This window comes from Pipra filicauda, unplaced genomic scaffold (genome assembly GCF_003945595.2).
Source record: "Pipra filicauda isolate LSUMZ 115617 unplaced genomic scaffold, ASM394559v2 scaffold157_size4220110_pilon, whole genome shotgun sequence".
Taxonomy (NCBI): domain Eukaryota; kingdom Metazoa; phylum Chordata; class Aves; order Passeriformes; family Pipridae; genus Pipra; species Pipra filicauda.
Window position 1 is genome coordinate 3,718,507 of NW_024104073.1, and position 27,085 is coordinate 3,745,591.

Sequence of the window (27,085 nt, forward strand, 5' to 3'; positions counted from 1 at the left end):
GCTGCTGGCTCATTTTCAGCCGGCTGTCAACCAGCACCTCCAGGTCCTTTTCCGCCGGTCCGCTTTCCAATTACTCCGCCCCCAGCAGCGTGCCCGATTTCCCAGGGAGCGGAGGAATTCTCCCAGGGAGCGAAGGAATTCTCCCAAGGAGCCTGTGGAAACCCAGGCGAGGGCGGCTCTTTGCCGGGCGCCATTTGCAGCACACAAAGGGCCGCGGGGCTCCCGCAGCGCCCCGGCCGCGGCTCCGCGGGTGCCACCTGCCGGCGGCCCCTGCGCTGCGCGGGGCGGAGCGGGGCCATGGCTATGGCGGGCAGCGTGGCGGGGGCAGCGCTGCGGCGGGGCCGGATCGGCCTCCGCCACCGCCTGGCGCGGCCGCCGGGGCTCGGCGGCGGGAGGGCGGCGGCGGACTGGAGCCGGAGCCGGGCGGCGGCCGGAGGAGCGGTGCAGTACTGCGCCGAGCTGGTGCGGTGAGTGCCCGCGGCCCGGGGGCTGCAGGCGCGGCGGTGCGCGCTCCGCAGGGGAAGGCTCCGAGTCTGTCCCAGGAGGGCTCGACAGCGCTTCCCTCCCGATGGGGAAGCTGGCGAGTTCCCTGAAAGGGTGACTGGGATTCCCCCAGGCCGCCCTTGGCCTCTCCTGGCCCCGAGAACGGTCCCTATGGCCGGCGCCGGTGGGCCGGCGGGACCGCGCCGTGTTGGGAGCGTGGAAAGCAGGCGGATATTTCACCTGCGTGGATGATTTACCCTGCACACAGGATCACAGAACCGATAGGGTTGGAACGGACCTCTGGAAGGCGTTTCGTCCAGCCCCTTGCCAAGGCAGGGTCACCCAGGGCAGGTTACACAGGAACGCGTCCACGTGGGTTTTGAATGTCCCCGGAGGGACATTTGAATGTCTCCAGGAGATTCCCACGACCTTCCTGGGAAGCCTCCCACGGAAATCCACCCACGCCCCCGCCCCTTCACTGCTGCATTTCTTCAGAAATTTTGAATATTTCAGTTTCTTTGCCTCGGGATTTTGGAGAGAGAAATCACCGAAGTGGATGTTTAAAAATAATGGGTTTTGTCAGATTTTCTTGGCTGCTAGGAAACAGCCAAGCTTCCGGAGTGCTTCTTAGAAAAATGGGCAAAAGCAGACGACATCCGATAGCTGGACAGGCAGCTCAGTACCTTCTCTGTCCTGAATGCAGGAGGGAGGCTATGTTCCAGAAGCATGCATACATTTTTTTGTCAAATCCAAAGTGCTCCAAGAGGAGCAGGGGTACAGCTCAGGCACTTCCAGGCCAAGCCATGTTTCCTCCTGGGCTTCTGGGCTGTAAACAACGTGCAGAGCCCCTTGGCTGTTTTCTAATCCACAGAAGTTCAGTTCTTTTCAAAGTAAAACGTTTAACAAGTCTCTTTTTAAAGACCTAAATAATTTCTCTTTGGATACTGTTGTCTTAGATGGTTGACAAAAGCAGGGAGGCAGCTTCCAAGTGTGTATAGAAAGAGTGGAACAGGATCATCTTTTCCAAACTAATGCTTGTAAAAGACAGAAAGGTGTGTATAGTCAGCAGTAGTGCCTGAGGTAGGAAAACTAATGGGAAGAAATGGGACTATCTTAAATGTTCAGTGCAGCAAAAAACAGCAGATCTATACAGATGCAGCAGAGCGCACAGCCAGGTTGCAGTTTCCTTGACAAAGCTTCAGAATATAGCTTTCTTTTCCTAGTTACTCTACCCAGGATTTGTTCACCTGATACTCAAGAGCCCGGAGGTTGTTTGTGCAGTTAATATACAAATAAAGGTAATGTATACAGGTAAAATGTTTTCAGTAACGAACAACTGTGAACAGAATAGTTAGGTTTGAAGGCACAGAAGCTGAGATGGTTGAATTAAAACGTTTTTAATATACATTTTTGTTAAATGATAAAAAGATTAGTTAGAAAAATACATGACCATTCAAAATAGCAAAATGAAAGGTGGTTATGCTTTTGGCTTCATTTAATTGAAGCTGCTGTTCCCAGTAGCTCATATATTGCATGGAAATAATGAACTATAAAAAAAAGAGAAAGGAGTTATTATTCAAACAGAAATAAAACACCTGTGGCTGTGCAAGCATCAGCAATTCCCTGGTCCTGAATTTGATTATCCCACACACTAGGAAGAACAACTGAGTTATGCTTTAAGGATATACATTTGTGCAAGTTTTTGCGATATGCAAGATGTCCTTTCTCTTGGGCTTTCCTTTTTATGTTAAGCAACTCTTTTAAAAGTTGCTTAAAACTATTTAGTTAAAAATATGTATCCCTAGTAGGTATGTTTTCTGTCTCTTGCTGCTTATGATGTCTGCTCTGGAAGACAACCATGTGGCTTGATGGTATTATGAAGTTTCATAACATGGAGGAAATTCGTCATACTGAAAGTCCAATAATGGTCATAGCCAGCTTTTCTTCTGTGTGTGTGTTCATACATAAAATATACTTATGTGAGAGGAAAACTACGAAAAACTTAAGGTCACTCCCTTCTTTCTTCATTCCTTACACTAATACATGAAGGACGTTGAGATAGAACGTGATCTACAGCAGTATCAGTTTTATTTTACACACTGTGGCTTAATAGATTTGCTACACTTCATTTTTAAGCTTGGAATAATTGAAAACCAACATGTCAACACCATTACTCTAGGGAAGACAAATTTCTCTATTGTACTGCTGTGTACTTTGTGTAACCTGATTCTTTCTGAAAGTAGAGGTGTTGCATGAACAACTCAGGCAAAATGGAACTGGGAAAATGTGGCTGTAAAACTTGCAGCTCTGCGTAGAGTGGGCAAAACTCGGTATTACTACAATCAGTCTTGAGAAAAATACTAGGTTTTGAGATGATAATACTTTCAGAAACTGTCTTAATTGAGGGAAGTTTGATGCATCTGTTCTTTAATACGAATGTGACCCTTAAAGCCTGCTAAAATTCACAAATGTAAATTTTTTTATGTTTGTGAATTTGCATCAAGCTCTAAAACAAGTTTCACAGCCATTGTGAAAACTCTAAGTGTTTGTTGTCAGCTGCTATAGGGTTAAGAAACTCTGTTAAAGCTCACTTCGTTTTTGTTTGATGCTAAAAGTAGCAACCCTAATAGCCCTTGGTTTTAGTTTGGCTTTGCTATTTTAAGCTCATATTCCAAAGAAATATGAGTACATGGAAGAACAGCAAACTTCATGAAAATGAGCAAATGTGTTTTCCTTGACACCTGTTTCTCCACTTTCCAGGTGAAACTTGGAGTTGTTGGACTTGTTCTAACAAAGAATCAGGTTTTAGGCTTATCAGAAAGTACACAAAAACATTGTTCAAAACGAGCAGTTTAGCTTTTCAGAAGTGGCCAGGTGATTTTATTAGTTGCAGTAATGTCTGATTTTGCAGTTTGTGATTCTGTGCACCGTGTTGTTTTTAATTTCGTGGCACACCCACGTGGCCAAACGATGGCATGTCACTCCAGGGTGACAGAGGGTTGCCTGCAGTGAAACTGCCAGCTCCCACAGTTTTTATGCTTTGAATATAATTGCCAATATAAACAAAAACTTAATGGTTAAGTGAGCACTCTTCTGCCAAGCTCCAAAGCACAATCTTTTAAAGAACTGTGGTTTCATGTTTGGAACAGAAATCCGGAGGTCAGACAAGCTGGATTCTTTTTGCAGTTCTGCCACAGCCTTTCTTCTACCTTTAGTCAGATATCTGAGATCTGGATTTCAGAGGTGCACTGAGAGTTCAGACAACCTCCCCTCTCTTGGAGTTTGTCTTATTTTAAGCTTAAAAACCGCTACTTTTGCAAAGTTTTGAACTATAACTTATTGCTACTCTTTCAGGAGTTCAGTGCTAAGCAGTAACACACCCAATGTACATAGAGCTATAAGTAACAAATATATTTTTTCATCCTTTTATAGAAAGCGTGACTATGAAGGGTTTCTGTGTTCTCTGCTGTTGCCTGCAGAATCTCGAACCTCTGCTTTTGCCTTGAGAGCCTTCAATGTGGAACTGGCTCAGGCAGGTATTAAAATATATTTGTGAACTCTGGAAATGTAAAATAACAATTTTGGTATTCTAAATTACACTAGTAGGTTGTGTTTTGCCAGGATTAACTTTTTATATTGTGAAGGGCAATGAATAACTAGTGCAATACAAACCTCTAGTTTTGAATGGCCCGTGGAAAGTAGGCAGCCTCCCCCAATTATTTTGCTGATGTGTATAGATTTTCTGGCTTTCCTCTTTGTTGTGCTTTTTAAAACTAAAATTAAATTATAACACTTATAACAGGCAGTGGTCCTTGATACTGTTATGTGGTTGCATCTACATCCTGGCTTCACATGCAGTGACCGAATCAGTCAAGTGCAGCTAAATCCTGTCTGTAGAAGGTCTGTCAAAAACTTGGATAACCAGGACCAGGTCTTTGTTGGCAAAAGCAAGGTGAGGGAAAGGCTGCAAGGAGGGAAGTTTGCTGTCAGTGTAATGGGAGAGGAGTGGCTGCAGTCTCTTCCCTTTGCTGTGTGGCCAGAAAGTGCCAGTGCAGCCAGGAAACTTGGCAAAGCTTGCCAGAGAGGAGTGATCCAGGAAATGAGCTGACCAGGCTAAACCCCTGACCAGCTCCTGTAGTCTGTGCTTCTGGCAGCCCATGATGTACTGTCCTGCACTGCTGGCACCACTGCTTCCTTTCCTTCTGGGAAGAAAGCTAGGGTGACGGTCACCCGAGACTTAATCTCCATGGGTTTCAAAGTTCAGGTTGTGGGGAAGATTTCTTTTTTAGTTTATGTAGTGTTCACAAGCTGTATCGGGAATAAACATCAATTGAAAACTGAGCATTTTCCCTACTGAGCGTGGCTATGTCCTGTGTCTCTTTTCAGCGTAGATAGACCAAGTGTCTTAAAGACACTGTGAGTTTCACTCCAGATGTGTCCTTTCCAGATTAAAGACTCCATAACTCAGAAGACTACGGGTTTGATGCGGATGCAGTTCTGGAGGGAGGCTGTGGAAGACATATACTGCGATAACCCACCACATCAGCCAGTTGCTACAGAACTGTGGAGGGTAAAATATGCCTTTATTGTCCTAAAATTCACTTAACTTTAGTATTACCGTGGGAAATAATGTCAGTGTTTTGCGTGTGCTGTGTTACATAGTTAACAGCATTATTTTATATAAAACAGGTAATGTAAATTGTGTTGTGTTTCTGTGTGTAAGCTACCTACAAGCAAAGAGCTGAGTTGGAGAAGGAGGATATTTATGTGGGACCTGCTTGAAAGGTCAGACTTCTCTGAACCATCTGCTTTTTTCTCTTCTGCTTAGGTGAAGGGCTGAGTAAATTGTGGTAAGCCATAAGTTGATAGTTGAAGTGCAAAAGTGTACTTCTCTAAGCTCGTGCTAGTTATGTCTGAAGAGATTCAGCTGTAGAAAAAGACAGAAAGTTGAGCACAGAAGGTGAACTAGCAAATAGGTATGAGGAAAGGCCCAAGACTTTATGCAGTTACTGGATAATAGGGAAAATCTTAATACAGTCTTCTCCTCACATCAAGAGCTGCATGGTGGCTTCTGTTTATGTATTGCACAGATCTTTTTATGTGCACTGAGTAACAAGGATGTACTTGTGATCTTAGCACTTTATTTTTACCAAGATGCCCAAGTTCTGCAGGGACTAGAACATCACACATGAAGTATTCCTACATATCTATCCCTTTGCTGACCATGGCCAAAGAAACGGAGGCTTTCTTCCAAATTTTTGTTTCTACTTAGGACTGTCATTAATATGTTCGATGGGCGATTGAAGGTCTGAAGGCAGTGTAAATGGCAGTGTAAATCCCCTTGATGCTGATGTAAAACCACAATGATTTCATGGGTAGGTTATCATCTAGTCCAGCTTGCCATTCAGAGATGATCTAACATCAAAGTTAGATCAGGTTATCAGGGTCACATTGAGGTGAATTTTGAATTTTTTCGGGGATGGAAATTCCATATGTTGTTAACTTGGCATCTTAGGGCCACGGGCCACAGCAAGTGTTTGGAGCAGCAAGTCCACAAGTGCTCCAAGAGAACAGCTACTCTTACTCTATAAGATCAGACCTGGATTTAAACTAAAGATCTCTGAGTTCCTGGACAGGAAAAGCTGCAGTTTGTCTAAACCTCAGTAGCTGAATACAGTTGACATAGATCCATAGGTAGTTAGGTTTGTGGACCTGCTGAAAAACAGGCAGTGAAATGTGGTCTTTGTCCAAATATTCATCTGCATTATTCCTGTTAAAATCCTGGGAAAAGCAGGACACTCACTGTAACTCTGGGTTAGAACAATGCAGTTTCTGCAGGATTAGAGCATTTCTCTTGTTGCAGTTTTGATTTCGCTCAGCTTCATAAAACGGCCTGGGTTAGAAAGGACCTTGTAGATCATCTAGTTCCAGTGCCCCTGCCATGGACAGGGACACCTTCCACTAGACCAGGTTGCTCAAAGTCCCATCCAACCCGGCCTTGAACACTTTCAGGGATGGATACAACTCTGCTGCACCTCCGAGACCACAAAAATTAGTCCTTTACGAAGAACCTTGGCCTCTCCCTGACTCTTCCTCCTTCAAATGTGACATAAAGCATAAGTGAGCATTTGTTCCTGTCTGTCAACACTCATGTTTAGATTAAAATTGAGATTTAAACTAAGATACACTTTGTTTAACTAAGAGAAAACATAGGTAATGCCAAGAAATAAAAGTTACAGTCACTTCTAGGGAAGACCAGAGCTTTTCCTAGGTGTCTCTCCAGCTCAGATAAATCATGTGCTTTAGCTACAGCAAAGTGTTCGTACAGTTAGAATGAAGACTGGCAAATGTTGTGAGCCTTTTTATGGGATTATGGGAGTTGAAGATGTACTTAGCATTATACTTTAATGCAGATATTAAAGTGCAGAACCACTTGTTTACCATGTCAGTCTGTCTGTGCTTTTGCTTTTTACTTCCTTCTCTTTGTCACTCTTCCAACAAATGGCAAACTTCCCAGGTACAAGATGGTTTTCTCCCAAAATGCTTTTTTCACCTTTCTAAGGAGCAACTTTAGTGTAGCCTAACTTATTTTTGCTTCTGAAGATATCCTCTCATTTAGTTGTCTGATTGAGCGGGTCAGGTACAAGTTAGTTGTGGATACGACTGTATCTTTTGTTTCAACCGCTTTTATTTTCAGGCTGCTTATATGTGTGTCAGTGTGGGGTGTGTGCATCAAAGCCCAGCCAGCCTCTTAGCAGAGGTGCCCTCTCCCTCCTGCCAACCTCCCCCCTTACTTTACTGCTGAGCTTGATGTCAAATGGTCTAGAATATGTCTTTGGTCAGCTGAGGTCAGTTGTCCTGGCTGTGTCCCCTCCCAACTCCTTGTGCCCTCCCAGCCTCCTCCCTGGTGGGATGGTGTGAGCAGCAGAAAATGCCTTGACACTGTGTAATCACTGCTCAGCAGTAACTATAACAGCAGTTCTTAGCAACACCTTTTCCAGCACAAATCCAGAACACAGCCCCATAAAAGCCACTGTGAAGAAAATTAACTCTATCCCAGCCAAAACCAGTACAGCATTCAGATATAAATCATTCAGATACTGGGATACCAACTGCAACCCTTCCCAGCAGCTAGGGCCCAGTCGTGCTCCTTTCTCACAAAACAGAAAATTGATTTTGAAGTGGAAGAAAGGATTGCCTATCTCTCTAGTAAGATTTCACCTCATGTGTGATTTCTCTAAAGGAAGACCAATATAATACAATCCAAACAGAACTGGTTGCGAAATAAGATGTTGAAAAATAATTCAGAAGGTATTTTTAGGAGCTCTGAAAGCTCTGAGCACTGCAGAGCACTGGAATGAACTGACAATTCAACCTTACCTGGTGACCTTTTCAGTCAAGATGTGATTTTTATTTCTGTACTTTGGCACATACCCCAAGAATGACCTATTTGAAGATCACGGCTTCACAAATGTCCAGGAATGTCATTGCAATTCTTAGAAAGAAGCATTTGGAAAGACAAGAACTCACAAGTATTGCAGAACTGTTAATAGAATTAGCATGTCTTTGCACAACATAATCAGTGTGTACTCTTTTTTTTCTGTTGAGTTTATATGAGGACAATTTGATTTTCCAGAATAAATTCTAATTTATCATGCTAAATGTGTTCCTGAAGTTTTGTATATCCCAGAATACTCACATTTGGATTCCTAAAGTTTTATGCACTAGTAAAGTAGATAAATAGCCTTTAATAGTATTTCTTGAATTATTAATAGCTCATTTATTGGTGACTTTAATATAAATTTATACAGTGGCTGTATAAATTGTTCCTACTTGACTGTCCATTTTGAACACATGAAGAGTGAAGCCTAATTCTCCATTCGTTTCTGGTAGAAGAAGCCAGTTTTTGAAGCTTGAGAAGTGAGGACCTGTGTGTTTGAATGAAGGTAGCTTAAAATGGATGTAATGTTCAAATTGCATAATTTAGCAGAATTCATTTTGGAGCTTTAAGTCTTGACCTGTGACTGTTTAAAGGATTTAGTTTACAAAATGATACTCGAGGTGAACAAGTGAGAATCAAACCTGACATTTGTAGTTATGACTTAAAATTTGTCTTTTCACATACGGAGTACTGTCTCAAGCAGAATTTGTTGAATCGACAAGATCTGGTCTTGTCAAACCTTGAAAAAATATTTACTAATATGATGGATGTAAAGAAGAAATTGAAAATGAGCTATTAAGCTAAATGGTGAGAAATCTACTACACAGATCTTGTTTGTAAATGTTTATATGTGTGAATGTAGCCTTTCTGACAATGTGTTCTGGAAAATTCAATGTGTGTAATTAAGAGGATTGAAGGTAAGTTGATAGAATGAAGTGGTACAGGAAGGAAGTTAAGTACAAGCTAAAAGCCAAAAGAATGTATGAATATGAGATGCTGTGGGATACATTTTAAACAAACCCAGAATATTCAGTATAATAATTTGTTAGGTTGCTGTCTTTACAGTATGTATCAGTATGTTGTACTGATGTTTTCTTGAAAATGTATAGGGGAAATGTTTTTTATTGCTTGACTCTGGAGGAAACTGTGTTCTTTTTGGAAAGTGAACATGGTTATCTGCAAATATTTTGTCGGAATGTATGACTCCAAGAATAAATTACTTGCAAAAACATTTTTAAAGAAAAGCTTTTAGTTAGCTGGCTTGATGTCCAGTATTTCATTTTTGTGTGCAGCAACTTGCAGTAAATGTCATTTGAAAATTTCTGTATTTGAATCTCTGTATTATTGTAATAAATATCTAAAATATATTTCAGCCTTCAGAATGCAGTATTACCATCACTTTGTATACATTAACATGGAGGTTTTATTTGATAATTTTCAGGCTGTCAAGAGGCATAATTTGACTAAAATGTGGTTCATGAAGATCATTGATGAAAGAGTAAGTATTTACCATTCAGAGTCTGATTCTAGTTTTAGTCATATTTGGCTTTTCTTTTCCTTATTTTTATGTGCTTATGTGTAGAACAAAAGCTTATATAATTCATCTTTTCCAGAAAGCAGTATTTCTCTTTAAAAATAATACTCTCTATTTCTTTTTAATTCTCCCTTGATGCCACTCTTCATAGTTTCTGCTCTTTTCTGGCCAGAATGGCTAATAGAATCCTTTGTTTATTTTTGCTTTAAAATAGGTGTAGTTTGTGAGTCCACATAGATGTAGGATCTCAAAAATTAAATGACTTGTCTGAACCTTTCTGCCACACTTTTCCGCTTCTTATCATGGCTGTGGAGTTTTTCCTAAGCAGTGTTGTAAACTGGAGCATTCAAATCACATGAAGTTTAAAATATCCACCCTTTTCTGGGAAAAAATGAGGAAGAATTTCACTGGTACAGTGATGCTGCTACCAGCTCTGACACAAGGGCGAGAATGAAAAGTGGGGGGCAGGAATTTCTTAAACTATTTTTATTGCTAAAGTTAGTGTCTCATGAAGTTATACACTGAGAAAACTGATGGTCAGTTACTTGCAGAGTGTCATTGCTATGAAAGACTTCAGAGTTTATTAATCTTAAAACTGGTTCTTAATCCTATGACTAGTATGTTTTAACCACAGAAACCGCTAGGACAGGAAGAATGCTGGAGGATGTTATATTTTTTGATGTATTTTATTAGATACTACATTATTTGGGTGTATTTTATTATTTTTGGCTGTATTATTTATTAGAGGCCCTAAGTTGATCTGGGGGCTGGAACACCTTGCCTGTGCAGACAGGCTGAGAAATTTGAGGCTGTTGGTCCCTTAGAAGAGAAGGCTCTGGGGGATAGCACCTTATAGCACCCTCCTGAAGGGGGCTACAAGGGGCTGCAGAGGGACTTTTCACAAGGGCATGTAGTGATAGGACAAGAGGGAATGGCCTTAAGCTGAAGAAAGGTAGGTTTAGATTAGATTTTAGGAAGAAATTCCTTACTATGAGGGTGGTGAGGCAATGGAACAGGTTGCCTAGAGAGTTTGTGGACTGTCCATGAAGTGTTCAAGGCCAGGTTGGACGGGACTCTCTGCTACCTGCTCTATTAGAAGGTGTCCCTGCCCATGGCAGGGGAGTTGGAGTTAGATGGTTCCTTTCAGCCCAAACCATTCCATGATTCTAAGAGTCAATGATTTGCTTATGACTTTGAAACTCGTGTGTATTTGATAGATTTTATGCATGTTTTAAACCATACATTCATATTTATCCAAATTTCTCTGTGCTTCAGTTGCAAAATAACTATTATAATTGAAAACCTCATGGTGTAAGAATACCATATGATGTTTTGTTTTGGCTGTATTTTTTTTAATGAAGAATTCTGATTTCATATTACTGCAGAAAGTTATATTTGCTCGAGTAAGCAGACATGGCTGCAGTTGCATGTAGTTGATTATGTTAGACTTGCTGTAAGCTTTAACGATTGCTTCTATCTGAGTTTATACTTTTCTGTCTCTCAATTTTTGTCCTTTTTTTGTTTTGTTAGTGAATTAGGTTGACATGACCGTAGTAATGAACTTGTGTAAATAGCAGTTATGTTTAACTGAATTCTGTGTTTATATTACAGGAGAAGAATTTGGATGATAGGGCATACCGTAACATCCAGGAGCTCGAAACATATGCTGAGAACACTCAGAGTGCTCTCTTGTACCTCACCTTGGAAATGCTGGGTAGGTGTTTTGCGCTTTTAATGTTTTGTTGTTGACTCATTAGTGCAGGTACAATATTTATTGATGTTTCAAAAAGCCCATTCTTTTCCCACTGGAGTTTACTTTCACAGAAGTTGCCTTAGGTAATACTTCGTATATCTTTTGAATGTGGAATCCTACTACAGCTGTCCTAGACCTATGCTTTCCTTGGAAGCTGCTCAGTGCAGAGCTCATTGAAGTGCAGTTTCCTACTCCTCCATTCTTTGTTGCTTTGTTTTGTCTCTTCTTGCTCTTATGTGTGGTAAATTCAACTCTTCACTATATTTAGATTGTCCTACAGAACACAAGGTGCTGTAGATATTCTGCAGCTGTTGTTCTGTATTGCAGTGATGTACACTGATTATCTTGAAACAGCCAACTTCCCAACCTATAAACTTCCCTTGGTGATGTTTTAAATTTGGGTGTGAATCCTCTTAGAAGTAGGTTAACTATCAATAGTTGAATAGCTAGAAAAAATGCAACAAAGATGATCCTTGTGGTCAAGAGCTAGTTTCATGTCTAATATAAGAGTTACAGATTGGGAAAGAACTGTTCATCTGTAGTGAAGACAAGGGTAATTTTCTTTTAGGTGTCTGTTGCACTATGGAAGTATTCCCTGTATGAGCTCAGATGTAGAAAAAAGGTGGAAAAAACTGTTATTTAGTAGTATTTAGTATTGTAGTAGCAATATTTTCTTCTTGTCTATCAGAGTGGTCTGATGGAAGGCCAATACTGAGGCTAAAAGACTTAATAAAAATGAAATTAAAAGAATTAAAAAGAGATATGGTGAGCACCTTATTCTTTGGAAGAAATGAGGAACTTATCTCTTAACATCTAATGTTTGCTTCCTCAGTAGGAAATCAGTGAAATGTTGCAAATGTCTTTCTGAACCTCTGATTGAAGAAATGTAGGAGTATGAGAAATGTCAAGATCTTTCATTCTGAGAAATGTTTTTGATCCTGAATAAGTTCAGTCATGCTTGGGTCACTCCTGGTACAAATAGATAAATCTGGTTTTGAAAATGGGTATGGAGGCTCTGGATATTCTAGGTGTTCTATTGTCATGTGTCACTTCTCTTAAAATATATGAATGTAATAAAGTATCTAAGCAAAAGTCTCCCTCACTGCATATTAAACAGTTAACTTATGTGATTTTTTTTCTCCATAAACAGGGAAACTAACTGAACCCTTTCTTGGTGTTCCCCATCAGCAATCTTTTCCAGACTAGGTGGACCTGGTTTCATTGCAGGTGTCACGTTGGCTAAATTTCTTGTCCTTTTTAGATTCTTTGTTCCTAACCAGTCTCCACTGTGTGTGTATCTCTCCCAGTACTAGTGCTATTTTATTCTTACTGATTTCAGGTTATCTCTCATTTTGACTGGTAATTGTGTCAGCCAAAGTCCTCGTACCTCCTCTCAACTCCTGTCATTTAAAAATATCAATGGTTGTGCTCTCTGATTAATTGCCTCAGTAATTAGGAGTTTGATACTACTGAATAATTCTGTTAAACCTTTTAAGAATGTCACTTTAGGGATATATTCCCAGGTTGAGCATGAGTCACTGCTAACTCTGAGCTTTTTTTTTCCTCCCAAATTCCTAGTTATATGTAAATCCTGAGCTGCCCAGTCAGTATCAGTAAGTTATATCCATTGATTCCTCCAAGACATACTTTGCTTTCTCTGTAGTTAATTTATAGCCACTGTTTTGCAGAGGCTTTTGAGACCCATTGAAGGCCCAGACAGGCTTCTGCTGGGAATCTGGTATGCCTGGTACAATCTTCAGAAGTTAGTTAGGCTCATTGACTGTCATTCCTGTATCCTCATTTCTTTCTTCATGGAATGCTGCTTTTGCTAGAGCTTTTATGAGTTTTAATTTCAATTTTCCTTTAAGTTTCATTTTATCCTGGGTCAGTCCTGTGAAAACATTACAGCTTTATGATCCCTTTTTCAGTTCTCGCAGTTGTGTGACCGTGCAGTAACTAAAGTTACTTTTCTGTTGTTTTGCTGATCTGATTCAGTTTTCCTCATTGCCAGAAACAGCACAAGGGAGGGGGCAGAAATATGGGTTTGGGGGGTGAAGTGTAGGATCATTCTCTATGTCTTCACTACCATGATGAATCAGCTGCAGTTAATCATGAAACCACACTGTAAGGATTAATGCTTGTCAGGAATCTCACACTTGAATGACTTTTTTTGGCAGGAAAACCAGTTCTCGGGATACTGTTACCCTGGGAGAGGACATATCAATGAAAATGAGTTTGTGTACTGATGTGTTCTATCTGAATAGGTGCTGCTCTGCTAGGTATACCTTTTGCAGACACTGCAACAAAATAATAGGCATCTTACTCCTGAATGTGGAAATCAATGACTTTTCCTGCTGCTTTGCACCTCTGAGATGAGATCGCAAGGCAATTTATGCACAGAATGTTCTGTCATGGACCAATGCACTTAGCTTTCCTAAAGTATGACTGTGATACACATCAGGGAAGACCATACTCCTCAAAAGGTCTGACTGCATGTTTCTAAACATGTTATTTCTGCAATTTTAGGTGTGAGGGACATCCATGCTGACCATGCAGCCAGTCACATTGGGAAAGCACAAGGCATAGTTACCTGTTTAAGAGCAACTCCGTATCATAGTACAAGACAAAAGGTCTTTCTTCCCATGGACATTTGTATGTTGGTGAGAGAAGCAATTTGTCTGGAATTGAACAGTATAATGTTTCTTCTAACTGTGTTTCTCAGTGCTAGATGTGAGATCATGATTTATTCTGCCAGAAAGAAACAGGACTTTTTTTCTTTAATTTAACTTTCTGCTGTGGCCTAGTAATATGCCATTGTCATGGTTTTGTATCCTTTGGGAGGTGAGAGGAGTGACCTTCAAGAAACTCTAGGGTTTCTTTTTGGGTTTTTGTTTGTTTGGTTTTGGGTTTTGTGTGTTTGTTTTTTTTGGGGGGGTTGTTTGTTTTATTTGTTTGTTTTTATTAAATGTAATATTTTGATTTTCAGGAATTTTTCCATTAATGTATAAAAATGCAACTACGTAATGGGGCCTCGGTTTTGTGGTTTGGGGTTGGATGTGGGTTTTTTCTTTCTTTTTTTTTTTTTTTTTTTTTTTTTTTTTTTTTTTTTTTTTTTTTTTTTTAATTTTCCTATGACCATAAAGGAAGCACTGTGAGAAATTTTATTTCTGAACAATCTTCTTGCATTTCTCTTTGTTACCTTTTCATAAATGTGCTGGTGGTTTTGGGGTTTTTTTGTTCCATATTTGACAGCTATAGGCATACATTCCATACATTGCTGTAGGAGATGGTGTAGTCCTCCAATTTAAACTATACACCTAATTTGCATTGGAATGTAACAGATCGTGCAACTTAAGTAGGATGGGATTAAAGCTCAGAATTTTTCATTAATGTTCTGTGGCTCAATCTGCAGCATCTCAACTGTAATTCCTTCATTTCCAGTCTTTATTTCTAAATGTTAATGCTGTTCTTTTTCTGTTTAACCAAAATTTTTGCAATTATAGTGATGACTAAGGCAGTTGTGTTAGTATTTTCTGAATATAATCTCAATGCAATTAAAAGTTTTGATTTGAAGTTTAGTAATGTAGGTAGTTGCAAAAAATGTAGATGCTAATATAGGTCAGGGTTATAAGACTGCAAAAAGGAGCTGCACCCTGCTTGCAGCCCTTCTGGGACTGCATGGTATGGGAGGCCTTCCAAATTTTCAGCTTTTCAAACATAGCCTGAAAATTCACAGTCATTCCTTGCCATGGAAGGTGTTTTGCAGTGAAACCAAAAAAAGCTTGCATCCCTTCCGTGAAGACTGAGCATCCTGTACGCATTTCAGCTGCTGGCAAGTATTGCAGAGTTCTCCTGGAGCCTCTACCTCCTGTGAAGCCCACCAGCCTACATTTATACAGCTTTCACATGCCTCGCTGTTGTTGAGAGGGACAGGCAGCTGGTGCAATTCTGAATATGCCATATTGTGTCTCACACTGGTATCTGTAGTAAAAGAATAAGGTTGGGGTTGGTTTCTTTTGAGGTTTGGAAGGGTGGTTTTCCAGTGGATCTGGTTTTTTGCTGTTTGGTTTTTGAGGATGGGTTTGTTGGGGTTTTTTTTGCAAGCCTGGTGGTGCACACCAATCCCAAGATTTCAAAAGCCAGCATGGCTTCTTGTGTTAGCTGTTACTGGCTTGCTTCTGCTTAATATCTATTCTTGGTTCATGGTTTTAAAAATTGGGTATCTAAACTGATCTAAATTCCCCAGACTTTAAAATCTAACTTGGTTATCTTACTGACCACAAAGATTTAGGGAGCAAAATCATGCAGAAAGAATCTGTACCAACTGTTCTCTGTGATTTCTTGAATTTTTTTTTAAGCGATTGACCAAAGGAAAAAAAAAAGAATTAAAAAAGAAGGGAGCAGTAGTAAAACATTTAGGCTGTTTTAGTATTTTGTCCTTAGTTTGGTTGCTGGAACATATTTTCGAGAAGTTAAAATGGAAAATTGATATTTATGGTGGTTTTTTTCTCTTTTTGATTTTGTTTTTCCTTCCTATGTCTAGCATGGAGTTTCACAAGAGGATTTCATAAGGGGCAAGCAAGAGAAAAATGTGAGAGATGTAATTTATGACATTGCCAGCCAGGCCCATATTCATCTAGAACATGTAAGATTCCTTTCCTTTTCTTTATTTAAATAAACATAACTGATGCTAGTCTTCTTATGCATTTGTTGTTAGATGACTTAAAACTGCATACTTAATTTCTAATATTTTACCTTTAATTATTCTGGGAGTTTAAATTAAAAAAACCCCAACCTTTAAATATTACTACTTCTTTATGAATATTATACTTATCTTTATGTACAGGAGGCAGTTTACTCACAGCCAGGTCCAATTTGTTATATATAAATGCTACCTAAGAGACTTATTACTGGAAGAGAAACTTCAAGCAGACTTTCCTAAATGCAGCTATGTGCCAGCATGGGATCAGCACCATAGAAAGCACCTCTGCATATGGTATTTCGCAGCACGGTGGAATGGCTGCCAGGAAAACAGAGCATGTTGCCTTTAACTGCTGGTTGGTGTGTGTGGGAGAGGGGATTCATTCCCTAGCATGACCAGCCATGCCCAGAATTAAGTTGGGAAAAATGCTTTCTGTTTATATCTTTTCTGGCACACAGCCAAGTGAATTATGAAAGACTTTATTTGCTTGGAACAGTGAATTATGAGCCCTGAAGGACTGCAGAGTTCTACTCTATTTTTTCTTTCATGTTTTTATTTTAGCTACACTCTGAATTGCTTGTTGGTGCATAGTACAAAAGCAAAAGAATGTTTCATCAGCAATGCTTGGTCTGCCTCCATCTGGAAAACAAAACTTGCAAGAAGCACTGTAAAGAGCTGCTTATGTCTACGAGTACATGTCTGTGTATACTTTAAGTATTGCCCTCAGTGCTTCCAGTCAAGGTAGTCTGGAAAGATACCATTTCAGAGTAAAGAAATGCCAGATTTATCTCTGCATTTGCACCATTGATATAATCCTCAATGACAGCATTACCTGTGATCACAGGATTTTTTTGCAGTAGAAATAGGAGAGCCCTTTTCTGAAGGTAAAATGAGGGATCTCTGGTTTGTTCAGTCAGATGTTAGTTAATTGATTAATGTTTTTATTTTATGTTAATAGTATGTATATATTATAACAGCTCTCCAGTACCTACAGAGTCCTACAAGAGAGCCAGAGAGGGACTTTTTACAGGGGCATGTAGGACAAGGGGGAGTGGCTTTAAACTAAAAGAGGGCAGGTTTAGATTAGATGCTAGGAAGAAATCCTTTAATGTGAGGGTGGTGAGGCACTGGCACAGGCTGCCCAGAGAAGCTGTGGATGCCTCATCCCTGGAAGTGCTCAAGGCCGGTTTGGATGAGGATTTCAGTAACCTGGTCTATAGTGGGAGGTGTCCCTGCCCATGGCAGTGGGGGTTTGAACCAGATCATCCCTTCCAACCCAAACCATTCTATGATTTTATGCAGCCTTGAGCTTTATTTTTTATAGACTAATTCTAATTTGCATTAATGCATTCCTGTTCACACTGTTTCTTCTGATGTCTCAGTTTTTGTGGTCACATGCCCAGGAAAACTGTTTATTCCATTTAGAAGTAGGGAACAGAGACAAAGAAAATGCAACATCAAAACTGTCCACTACCTTTGTTCAAGCTGAAATATTTTGATTTTTCTTCTTTTGTTCTCCACCCGTTATCCCATGATGCACAGCATTTAAAACCCATTGACTTTGGTTGCAGTTGTGGCTTACAAAAATGCCAAGTGCCTGGTCTGAAATGCCTCATATCAGGAATGGGAGGAATGGGAACGAGTAATGTGTATTTATGGTCTACATCTTTAAAATTTGGTTCCTGGTATTGTATGGATACTTTGGGACAGAAGCAGGAAGAGAATTCAGTTCTTCAGAACTTTTCAGATAATTTGATAATTCATACTGCCTTGGTCCCCTCACTTCCAGAATGCCTACCAGCTTCTGAAGAGAACAGGCCTCCTTTCTTCCCACTGCATTCCTAGAGCCCTGCCCATGTTATACACTGGGAGGGTCCTGAGGAAAATATGCAATGTGATCATGTAATTGGAGACTATACAGAAAAGTATAAACAGGAGGAAACCAGATTAGGGCAGCATTAGCATTTCATTCAACTGAATGTTTGTCTTGGCACCCTCTCCCCTTTTTCTGTTAATGGATAGGTTATATCACCTTAATTAAAATTTAAAAATTCCTCTTTGAATACTTGCTCCATCATCATCAGTGAAGAATAGTTGACAGTGCAGGATCTCTATAGAGTGTTCAAAGCACTTGAACTGGCTATAACTGGCAGCAGTAACAGGATATTGGCCTCCTTAATAATCAGATGATCTTTGTTAATGCAAGGACAAAGGTACTTTCTCCCCTAATGGCTGAAATGGGCTTTAGCTGGCAAGGTTTGCTGGGTATTTCAAGACTTAACGTGAATGTAGTGGGCTGGTGCCTTTAAATGCATCTGTCCTCCTGTATAAAATCACCATCTTGTTTTGCCTGAGGGTCTTTTGAGCCACTTATGCTTTGTTTTAGTTGGAATTAGAGAGTAGGGTAAAGTTTAAACCTGAAGACAGGTTTCGACAATCTCAGCATTTGTTACACAAACCACATATTTTAGAGGATGAGGACAACGGTTACCAGCCCCATTTCACAGCCACAAGACATATAATCCTAAAATGCAGAATTGAGTCTCAGCAATATTATAGGAAGCATATTGTAGTAATGTGGCCCTTAATCTTGGCAGAAAAATTTCTGGAGTGTGGTCAGGGACTGATGACCAGCAGAGGGCAAAATAAGATAATGAAGATTGTAGTTTTCCTTAGGAGTTCTGTGTTTTATTAGAATAAAAACATATAATAAACATTCTGTCAGTCCCACAGTCCCCCTCTGAAAGCCTGTGAATACATTTACATGTTCTCCTCCTTCCTCTTAAGCACCCTTTGTTAAAAGAGAGTGTCCTTTTGGCTTTTTGCATTTATCTCAGTTATGCTACATCATTATGGGCTCAATTTACCCATTGGAAGATAACATGCTTTCTGAATGACGTGCAACCCATTCTGGGTTAAGAAGGTCAAGCAAGACTACTTTTTTTTTTCATCTCACAATTAATAATAGTAAGGCAAGATGTTAGATCAGGGAAGAATATTTTTCTTTTTTAGAGATAGACATACAAAAAGTTTTAAAATAATTTGCCTTCTAAAAGATTAAGTATTTTTTACTTCCAAAGTTTCAGGCTGATTTTTCTCAGTTGCCTGGAAAAATTTGTGAAAAACTATCAGAAACTTATACACTCTTGTCAGTATTTGTAAAGGGTTGGTTTGTTTTAACCTGTAAGAAAAGGCAAAACAAGGAGGGATTTTGTGTTTATAAATAAACATTACAGGAAGACTTGCTTCAGCTCTGTTGAGGAACCTGAGCTGAACACGAGTTTAAATTGTAGATTTGATTCAGCCTTGCTTTAGATGTGATATGTAAATACTGAGGAACTGAGATAATTTTGAAGTCCCAGAAATGCAATGGGAGACTTTACAACTGGGCTTCTGGGGCTGATGGCAACATTGGACCAAAAAGATGCACTGAGAGAAGTGCATTTCTGGTCTTCCATAATTTCTGTCTATTGGCATGCAGAGAGTTATTTGGGTTGTGGGGTGGGGGAAAGGTTAAATTGTTTATTAAACCAGATGCAACTTGGGACTTTGTTGGAACAAGGGATGCTAATTTACATGATTTATAATATGTAATCTTTAAGTCTGTCAAACCACGTAAATATTTTAGCAGGCCTCTCCCAGTATTACATACTTACTGTGTAACTGCTTTGTACACAGTGAGGGATGGTGCTGGCTTGCACAAGGAAAAGTTACACATTCAGGATGTCAAAATAAAAAGGGATGAAGCTCATAAAACAGTTTGTTGCCTCTAACCGTTCTACGTAGTACTTGATGTTTAATCTGAAATGTTAAATTCTTCTGATAAGTACGTTTGTTTTTGTTTTGTTTCCCCCCCACCTTACCCCATTTACTTTTAGGCTAGATCTTTCAGTAAGAAAGTTCCCGCGAAGGCGTATCCTGCTTTTTTCTGTACGGTGGGTGTGATATCATGCACTCTTTAAGTGATGGACTCATTCCTCTGCTAATGTTTGTGAAGAGTATCAAATTAAGCATGGTTAACTCCTGCTTCGTGTGTCTGTTTTGGGAGGATGTAATACCTAAAACTCACAAAGATCAATCATAATGTGTGCCTGACTGTGGAACCTTACAGTTTTGATCAACACTTTTAATCCTTCTCCTTTAACTACATCATTTCACCCAAGATGTCTGTATATTCATAGACTGCCATTCTGATGCAAGAGCCCCAAATCTTGTCTATTTTTATAATTTGCTGTTTGGTCTAGTAAAAGGTAATGCTTCTCTTCACAAAACCTGATTTTTTTATATGCTTGGAATGTGATGGTTACGCTACCACTTAATAACACAAACTGTCAAGCCTTTTTGCAGTTTCTCATTTGGTTTCATGTATTGTTTTTTTAAACTTAATGCCCAATTATTTGTATGCACCATATGGATTAAGCTTTTTTTCTTCTTTTCTAGGTTGCTTTAGATGATTTTTTACATAACATGCAAAAAGTGGACTTCAATATATTTCATCCAAGCTTACAAAAGAAGAGTACATTATTACCGTTGCATTTGTATATTAGATCTTGGAGAAAAACATATTAAAGTTTGTTTTGTTTTTTTTTTTTAATATGGGTTCCGAGTGCTGAGTTTTTTTCTTTAATGTCTCAACTTGATAGAATTGTGAAGTGTCTAACTTCACGCTTCTGCAAAGTGCAGTTCTGGGAAACAGCAGATGCACATGAACTGTAGCTGTCAGCTTGCTGGCAGTAGTTAAGTTTGTTCTTGGAATTTGAGGCTGATATCTCTGTTTCGCGTCTGCCAAGTCATATGTCCTTGTCTGAGATTACTTTTCTTGTCTTTCCTGTAATAACAGCAATATGACAGAATTTTTCTTGGACAAATTCTGTGCTAATGGATACTTCTGACAGTTGTCACTCTTCACTGAAAAAAACAAAAAAACCCCTCCAATAACCAAGCCAACAAACAAAAACTGCTTGCTTTATGCCCAGAAGCAGTTACAGTAAATGCCCTATAAATCAGCTAAGCAGTTCTATTCAGTACAAGGAGCAGGCTTCTTCCAAGTAGTGGTGATGCTTCATACTTGGAAGAATGAGCATGTATATTTGAATGCAAGAAAACTGTCAGGAAAAGCTTTAGCTGTTTTAATTATGTAGTATTTATGTAGCATTTCAGAATGGTGAAATACAGCTGTAGTGCAGAGTTTAACTGTGTGTTGAGAATGAGCATTGATGTGACTGTGGGTAGTGGGAGGATAGCTTTACAACATAGGAAGAGAACCCTATACAGTTTTTGTCTCTGGCTTTTTCTCTCTGCTCTGGGCTTGGCTGTGCCTTCCTCTTGGCCTTTAGTCTCTCTGTTGTTGCCCACAGATATCATTGCAACATGGGTTCAACATCCCCTTTGCTCGGTATTTACCATGTCTCTCAGGACACCCTCCTACGTGGCTTCCCCGAATTCCTTTACTTTGGTACTACGAAGAAACATATTCTTGAACGCTTCAGGTCATTTTACACTGCCCTGTCTGTAAGGATACTGCTCTGTTTTTTTGGTGGGAAACTGCTGGGAGCTTTGTACTCAGCATCTCTTAGGATCAGGGTAAATATTTCTATTTGATTTGTTTTATGGTAAAATAATGGTTCCTAACATCCAGCTTGATTCAATTGCACAAATCCGGTAGCTTGTTTTGCCGTCATCCTTGTTCTATTAAATAACTGCTTTTCCCAGAGATTTTTTTTAATCACGGTTAATCTCCCCAGATGCTTGGCTGCATAACAACATCCTGTATTTCAGTGTACAATGCTACGTAATGAACTTCTGAGAACAAGATTTGTGGCTTTTTTAATCTCAAACTTTCAGCATGGTAGAAATCTTTGGTGGTTTTGTTTTACGTGTTTGAAGTTGGTTTGTGATACAGATCTTGGTTAATTTTGCAGTTTCTTATTCCCAAGTAAGAAATTTCTTTTTGAATTTGTTCAGCTCAGGATCCTGGTTTCTGTATTACTGGAAGTGCAGTAATCGAGGTGATATGAACCTAGAAGAATGTATGTACTGGATTGGGAGTATAATGGCTATTTTTTTAACATGAAATCCTAACGGGCTCTGTCCTCTTTTCCAGTCAGCTGCTGTATCTTATTGGTGTTCTTGAATGTGGCAAAGAGATCTGGTGAAAAGAAAATGTTTCTTTCTTATGCAGGCACTGCAGCTCTTCCTGCCAAACGCCGAGCAAAGGCTTAGGCTCTGTAGCTCCCACCAGGCCAGCTGCGCACTCGCTCTGTTTATTTTGTGTTCTGGAGCAAGCATTACAAATGTCTCTTTCTGCAGTTGGTCCTTGTTTTGTTCCAAATGTGCTGAGTCAGGATAATTGAGGCAGCCCTGTCTGTCTTCTCAAAAGGAATCACTCTCCTGTAAAGTTAACTTTTGGCAGGAGTGCAGTACAGTAAAGAGGAAGAGAAGGGAAACCATGCAGTATCACCAGCACCTCAAGTTGCTACAGTGATATCTTCCTTCTAGGCCACAAGGCCAGTGCTTTGCTTTGGTGTTGAAGTAGAACAAATCTTGACAATGTGTTCACAAAGGTATCAATGGCTGAGCTGATTTGTTCTTGTGTAGAAAGAAGCCATGTGATGCAGTGATTGGTTAGCATGGTAAGGAGGACTTATCGGTGAATTAGTAAACAGGATATGGAATAAATAAATTCAGGTTATGACTTCAGTCACAAAGAGTTTTGAGTGACCTCAGAAAGTAAAGCAGCATTTCGAATTGCAAATGACAGGAGGCTGCTTAAATAGGCAATCTGTGTCTCCTTTATATCCTTCAGGGAACAGCTCTCCCTCAGATGGCCATGCCTGATTTTTCCTTTAGGGACAATGTTGTGAATGGAGGCATTAAATACTTGTCAAACAAGGTAGTCTGCTTTCATTAGTATTGTCTCTTTTTATTTCTTGATGGAAGTGGGTGCCATATAAGAAATGTCCTATTTCTCCTCTTTGTTGTAATCTGGCTTATAGTTGTTTTCACCAAGTGTTGCTGGCTCAGCGTTGCATTATGCCTGGTTTCAGTTGATGTACTGAAAGAAGTTTCTTTCTTCTGTTCTTTTTTTCTGTGGCTGCTACAATTACTGAGATGTGTTAAACATAATTTATCTATGTGGGAGCTGTACATCATTTGTGTATGTCAAGTCAAGTATCACAGACAACTGTGGGCTGCAATTTCTTTCTTTATTGCCTGACAAAAAAAAAAAAAGACAAATCAGGAGTCAGCATGAATACAGCTTGAGAACCCTGTTTACTTTTTCATCAAAAGGATCAAGAATCTGTACATACGTACAATTGTTAGTAATATTTAGGCAATATATGTTTAGGCTTATGCCATCGCAAGATCTTTCTAGATCACTAGTTTCAAATGTGTCCTTGAGCACCCAAAATAGAGAGTAGGCTAGAGAGACTGCAGGAATCTATGTCAGAGGACTGTGGATCTCTATCAATGGTACTTTCAACAATGAGAAAGAAGACAGTTCCTGAAGAGCCACAATTGAAAGCTGGAACTGTTCTTTTCTGCACTCTGAATAAGTACTTGTTAAAATCTCTGTCTTCATGTAGTAGAGCAGCTCCTGACTGGCTCACACAGTCACGCTGAATAGGAGATATTTTTTGGTTTAAGCTAAAGGTAGAATTAGAAAACCACAGAAATCAAGTCTAGTCACAAAAGCTCACAAGCCCTGAGATAACAAACAAATCCCTTCTCATGCTAAAACACATCATTATGCTAGATGAGAGAATGGTGCATTTTCAGGAATGGCCTTCCTGAATCAAATAATCCTCACTGCTGCACAATCAGGACAGAGCATCCATTCTAGCTCTTTCTTGGATGTGGAAGAAGAGATCGAGATGAACAGGGCCAAAGAGAAGAGGCTTCCTCTATTTTTTTTTAGGGCAGACTAGGAGACATAAAGAATTTTATCTATTCTCAGGACAAGCATCTGGAAAGACAAAACTTATTCAAAGATCTGAATATACAACCTATCCAAATCAACACAATATAGGGACTATATTAGCATCAAACTGTCATAAGCAGAAAGCTCCTCACATGTCAAATTTAAGATGCTTGGGCCATGCTAGTTAAAAGGAGTCTGGTGAGACTAGAGGAAAATCTCAAATTCTTGTAATGTTTTCATACTTAATTTCTTTTCAAGAACGGAATGACTACTATACAAGTGTTACCATGTGTGAGTGCCTCCAAGGGGAGAAAGATGAAGCAGCAGACTGAGAAAAGTGCCCTCCTTTTGCAGCCCCCCACCCCTGAAAAGGTTCTGGAGAAGGACTAGTGACAGACCGCTTTGAGAGGCCTGTGTGGGTGGACTCACTGCCTTTTCCTGCTGGAACTGCCAACAATTATGCCAAATACAACAGTGGTTTTGCAATAGGGATAAATGTCTTCCAGACTGAAATGAAGAAGTCTTGTAACACAGGCAACTAAGCAGTAAAGAGTAATGCTAAATAAGTGTGATGGTCACAGTGCACACATACATAGGCATAATGCACATGCATAACAGTGTGTGACAGAAAGTGCTATTAGACAAATCAATTTACCTTCACTAATTAGGTTTTGTCATCATCTTCCTGATGGCTAAGAACAGAATATAGTTTTGCCATGTGAGATACACTGATGTGCTCAGTTACCACAGCGATAGAACGCAACACTTGCTGAAGAAAAAAAGGGAAATTACAGTTCAGAATAGTGCAAGATACACCCTACTTTCTTATATTGTTAGATAAAAGTGGCACTTCAGAGAACTTATCTCTCAGGATTTAACTGGAGAAAATGAGTTAATTTTTCATACTTAAGAAAAAAAGAAGGCTAAAATTTCTGATAATATTTTCCTGCTCATCAGTCTATGACATCGACAATCATAATTGCTGATCTACTGCTTCCAAAACAGCAGGGAACGACAGAATCCACTTTGTTATAGAGTAGCTGCCACAGCAAAGCCACAGTTGCATTTTGTTAGAAACACAATACAGGGCCCTGGAAAATGTGTCTTTGGAGGCCAAGGCTACAGGTCTTCCAGATACAGCTGTGCCAGGCAAAAATGGAAGCATCCTTAGGTGCTCACCTTTAGCCATTAGCTGAATGTGTACTGTGCCTACAGCACTGCTGGCAGAACACGCTGCTCAAGTCTGAAGTAGATCAGCAAGCAAAGTTACAGCAGTTAGCTCCTACCTTTCAACCCAAGAGTGAATAGCAGAGTGACTGTTACAAATTACCAGTCCCTCAGACAGTCCCTTCTGTTACCAAAGATGTGATAATCTCTGAAAAAGCACACTAATACACAGCGACGGCACTGGTGGAGCTGTTCAGTAGTTGCGTTATGTAAGGCTGTCAAGATGTAGCTTAAAAGAGCAGCCACACCAAATAAAAATATTACTGCCACACAACCGCTTGCCATTAGCTCGGCCTCCCTCAGATCAGCTACCACGAGATTTGAACATTCCCCTCAACTTTGTTCTACACCACGTGCAGAGAAGACACAAAAACCACATACGTGCTTTCAGCTGCTGCAGGCACAAAAGGTCCGGCATGACAGAGGTGTGTGGCCAACATCCCGTCTGAAACTATTTCTAGTTGCTGCCACATAGGTGACTGCACGCTCTTCTATTTTTTCATCAAGTGCAGTGTCTGTTGCCAGGCAAATAAATGAACACACAAAAACCCCAACCCAACCAACTAACCAAAAAATCCCCATACAAAACCAAGCAACTCCTTTTTGGAGGTTCACTGAGCTTATTGACTGCAGTGAGTTCCAAAGAGGCTCTCTGGTACAAGCAGCAAGTTCCAGTGGCACCCACATTAAGGAAACAAGTTTTCCAAAAGATATGTTTCATGACTCAAGCTCTCTCCTTGCAGCTGAAATATCTATAAGTACTAGTGGGCAATAACTTTGGAATAGGTGCTGTTAGCACCCTGACTCTAAAGAAACCTGTGTGGCTTCTCTTCCTTAGGAAGGCAGCCTTAGAATGTTAGTTTCACCTCTACAAATTGGGTCACAGCTTAAAAATATGACAGAAATTGTGTTGACAAGCCCTTCACCAAAGGGGATTCACTTTGGTCACATTTTTCCCATACAGGAGAAACATCCAAGTAGATGGATTGCATCTTATCATTACAGGTAAACAGCAGCCTCTTCTGCTTTGACCAACCTCCAGCACTTCAACCTAGCAGTTTCCTGAATTTTCCTCATGGCAATATCCCCTGAAGGGCATGTCCTTCTTCTACCCTCTCCGATTCATGCAAAGGAATCTCTTTTACCTCCTGCAGCTAGGCCCATTTTTGATCCTTTCCCCAGTTCTAGCCTAGGAGAGTAACTTCTCTCCTACAGGAGACTGGAAAAACCTTGTAATGCTATAACTCTGTGAATGCAAAATTATAACACTGGATTTTGAAAGAATTTGAGAAAATCAGATATTAGTATTTTATCCAGGATGAGCTCTAGGTCACTAAACTTCAGGTTTAAAGTCATCACTGCTGAAAACCAAGGACCTTTTCTGGTTTCTAGTAAATGAGAACATGCAAACAGCAAACCAAAACAATCCTCTCCAAATCCATCATAAAAACTGCTAAGAAAATAATAACCAACAGTACTAGCAGATTGTCAGGGAGCTATTTTGAAATTTAACAAGCCCTTTTACGTTGAAAACTAGGAAGGGAACCCAGTCTCCTAAAATTTACTTTGCCAAAAGCAAGAGCAGCAGTTTACATCAGCTGTGGAAACGTCATAGTCCATTACAGGTTTAATTGTTTCACAGCTTAAAAATACCTCCCATAAATTGTTTGAACTGGAATTGGTTAACAACCAACTTAATTTACAGCTGAACAGATAGCAAGAAAACAGTATTAACAAAATTGAAATTAGACTTACTCTGAGCTCAGAGTAATCCACAAATGCTCCCTGTGTGTAAATTTTCATTGCTCTCCCATCACATACTCGTAGTTGCTCATCCACCAGAGAACACTGCACATGAGTCATACGGTGTACCCATGAATCTGGAATGGCACAGATGTCTTAAGCCGGGATTTCTCTGTCTGGAATATGGTACCAGTGAAGCATCATGTACCTGGAATAGATACTTCTGCAATAACAGAACTGTTACCATTTTTTCACTTTTACTTTCTGGCGAAAGTCAGTGC

General features: G+C 39.9%; 1 protein-coding gene and 1 long non-coding RNA gene across 7 annotated transcripts; one reads left to right on the plus strand and one right to left on the minus strand.

Annotated features, from left to right (window-relative positions):
- Positions 1 to 22,976, plus strand: NDUFAF6 (NADH:ubiquinone oxidoreductase complex assembly factor 6). 6 transcript variants are annotated; one of them, XM_027725466.2, is made up of 9 exons: positions 1 to 467; positions 3,916 to 4,015; positions 4,931 to 5,053; positions 9,366 to 9,422; positions 11,070 to 11,172; positions 13,738 to 13,871; positions 15,755 to 15,856; positions 19,792 to 19,848; positions 20,354 to 22,976. In XM_027725466.2, the coding sequence occupies exons 1-9, from the start codon at positions 298 to 300 to the stop codon at positions 20,480 to 20,482; spliced, it is 975 nt and encodes a 324-aa protein (XP_027581267.2). In that variant the 5' UTR covers positions 1 to 297; the 3' UTR covers positions 20,483 to 22,976. The 6 variants fall into 6 exon arrangements, with proteins under 6 accessions (XP_027581267.2, XP_039235090.1, XP_039235091.1 ...); XM_039379156.1 differs by lacking the exon at positions 19,792 to 19,848 and having other exon boundaries at positions 217 to 467; positions 20,354 to 20,507; XM_039379157.1 differs by lacking the exons at positions 19,792 to 19,848; positions 20,354 to 22,976 and adding an exon at positions 16,058 to 16,991 and having other exon boundaries at positions 220 to 467.
- Positions 18,577 to 27,004, minus strand: LOC120322822. The gene is made up of 3 exons (XR_005562752.1): positions 26,817 to 27,004; positions 24,490 to 24,603; positions 18,577 to 23,125 (listed from the first exon to the last, which is right to left on the minus strand). It is a non-coding gene; the product is annotated as an uncharacterized LOC120322822 (long non-coding RNA).
- Positions 27,005 to 27,085: the final 81 nt, after the last annotated feature.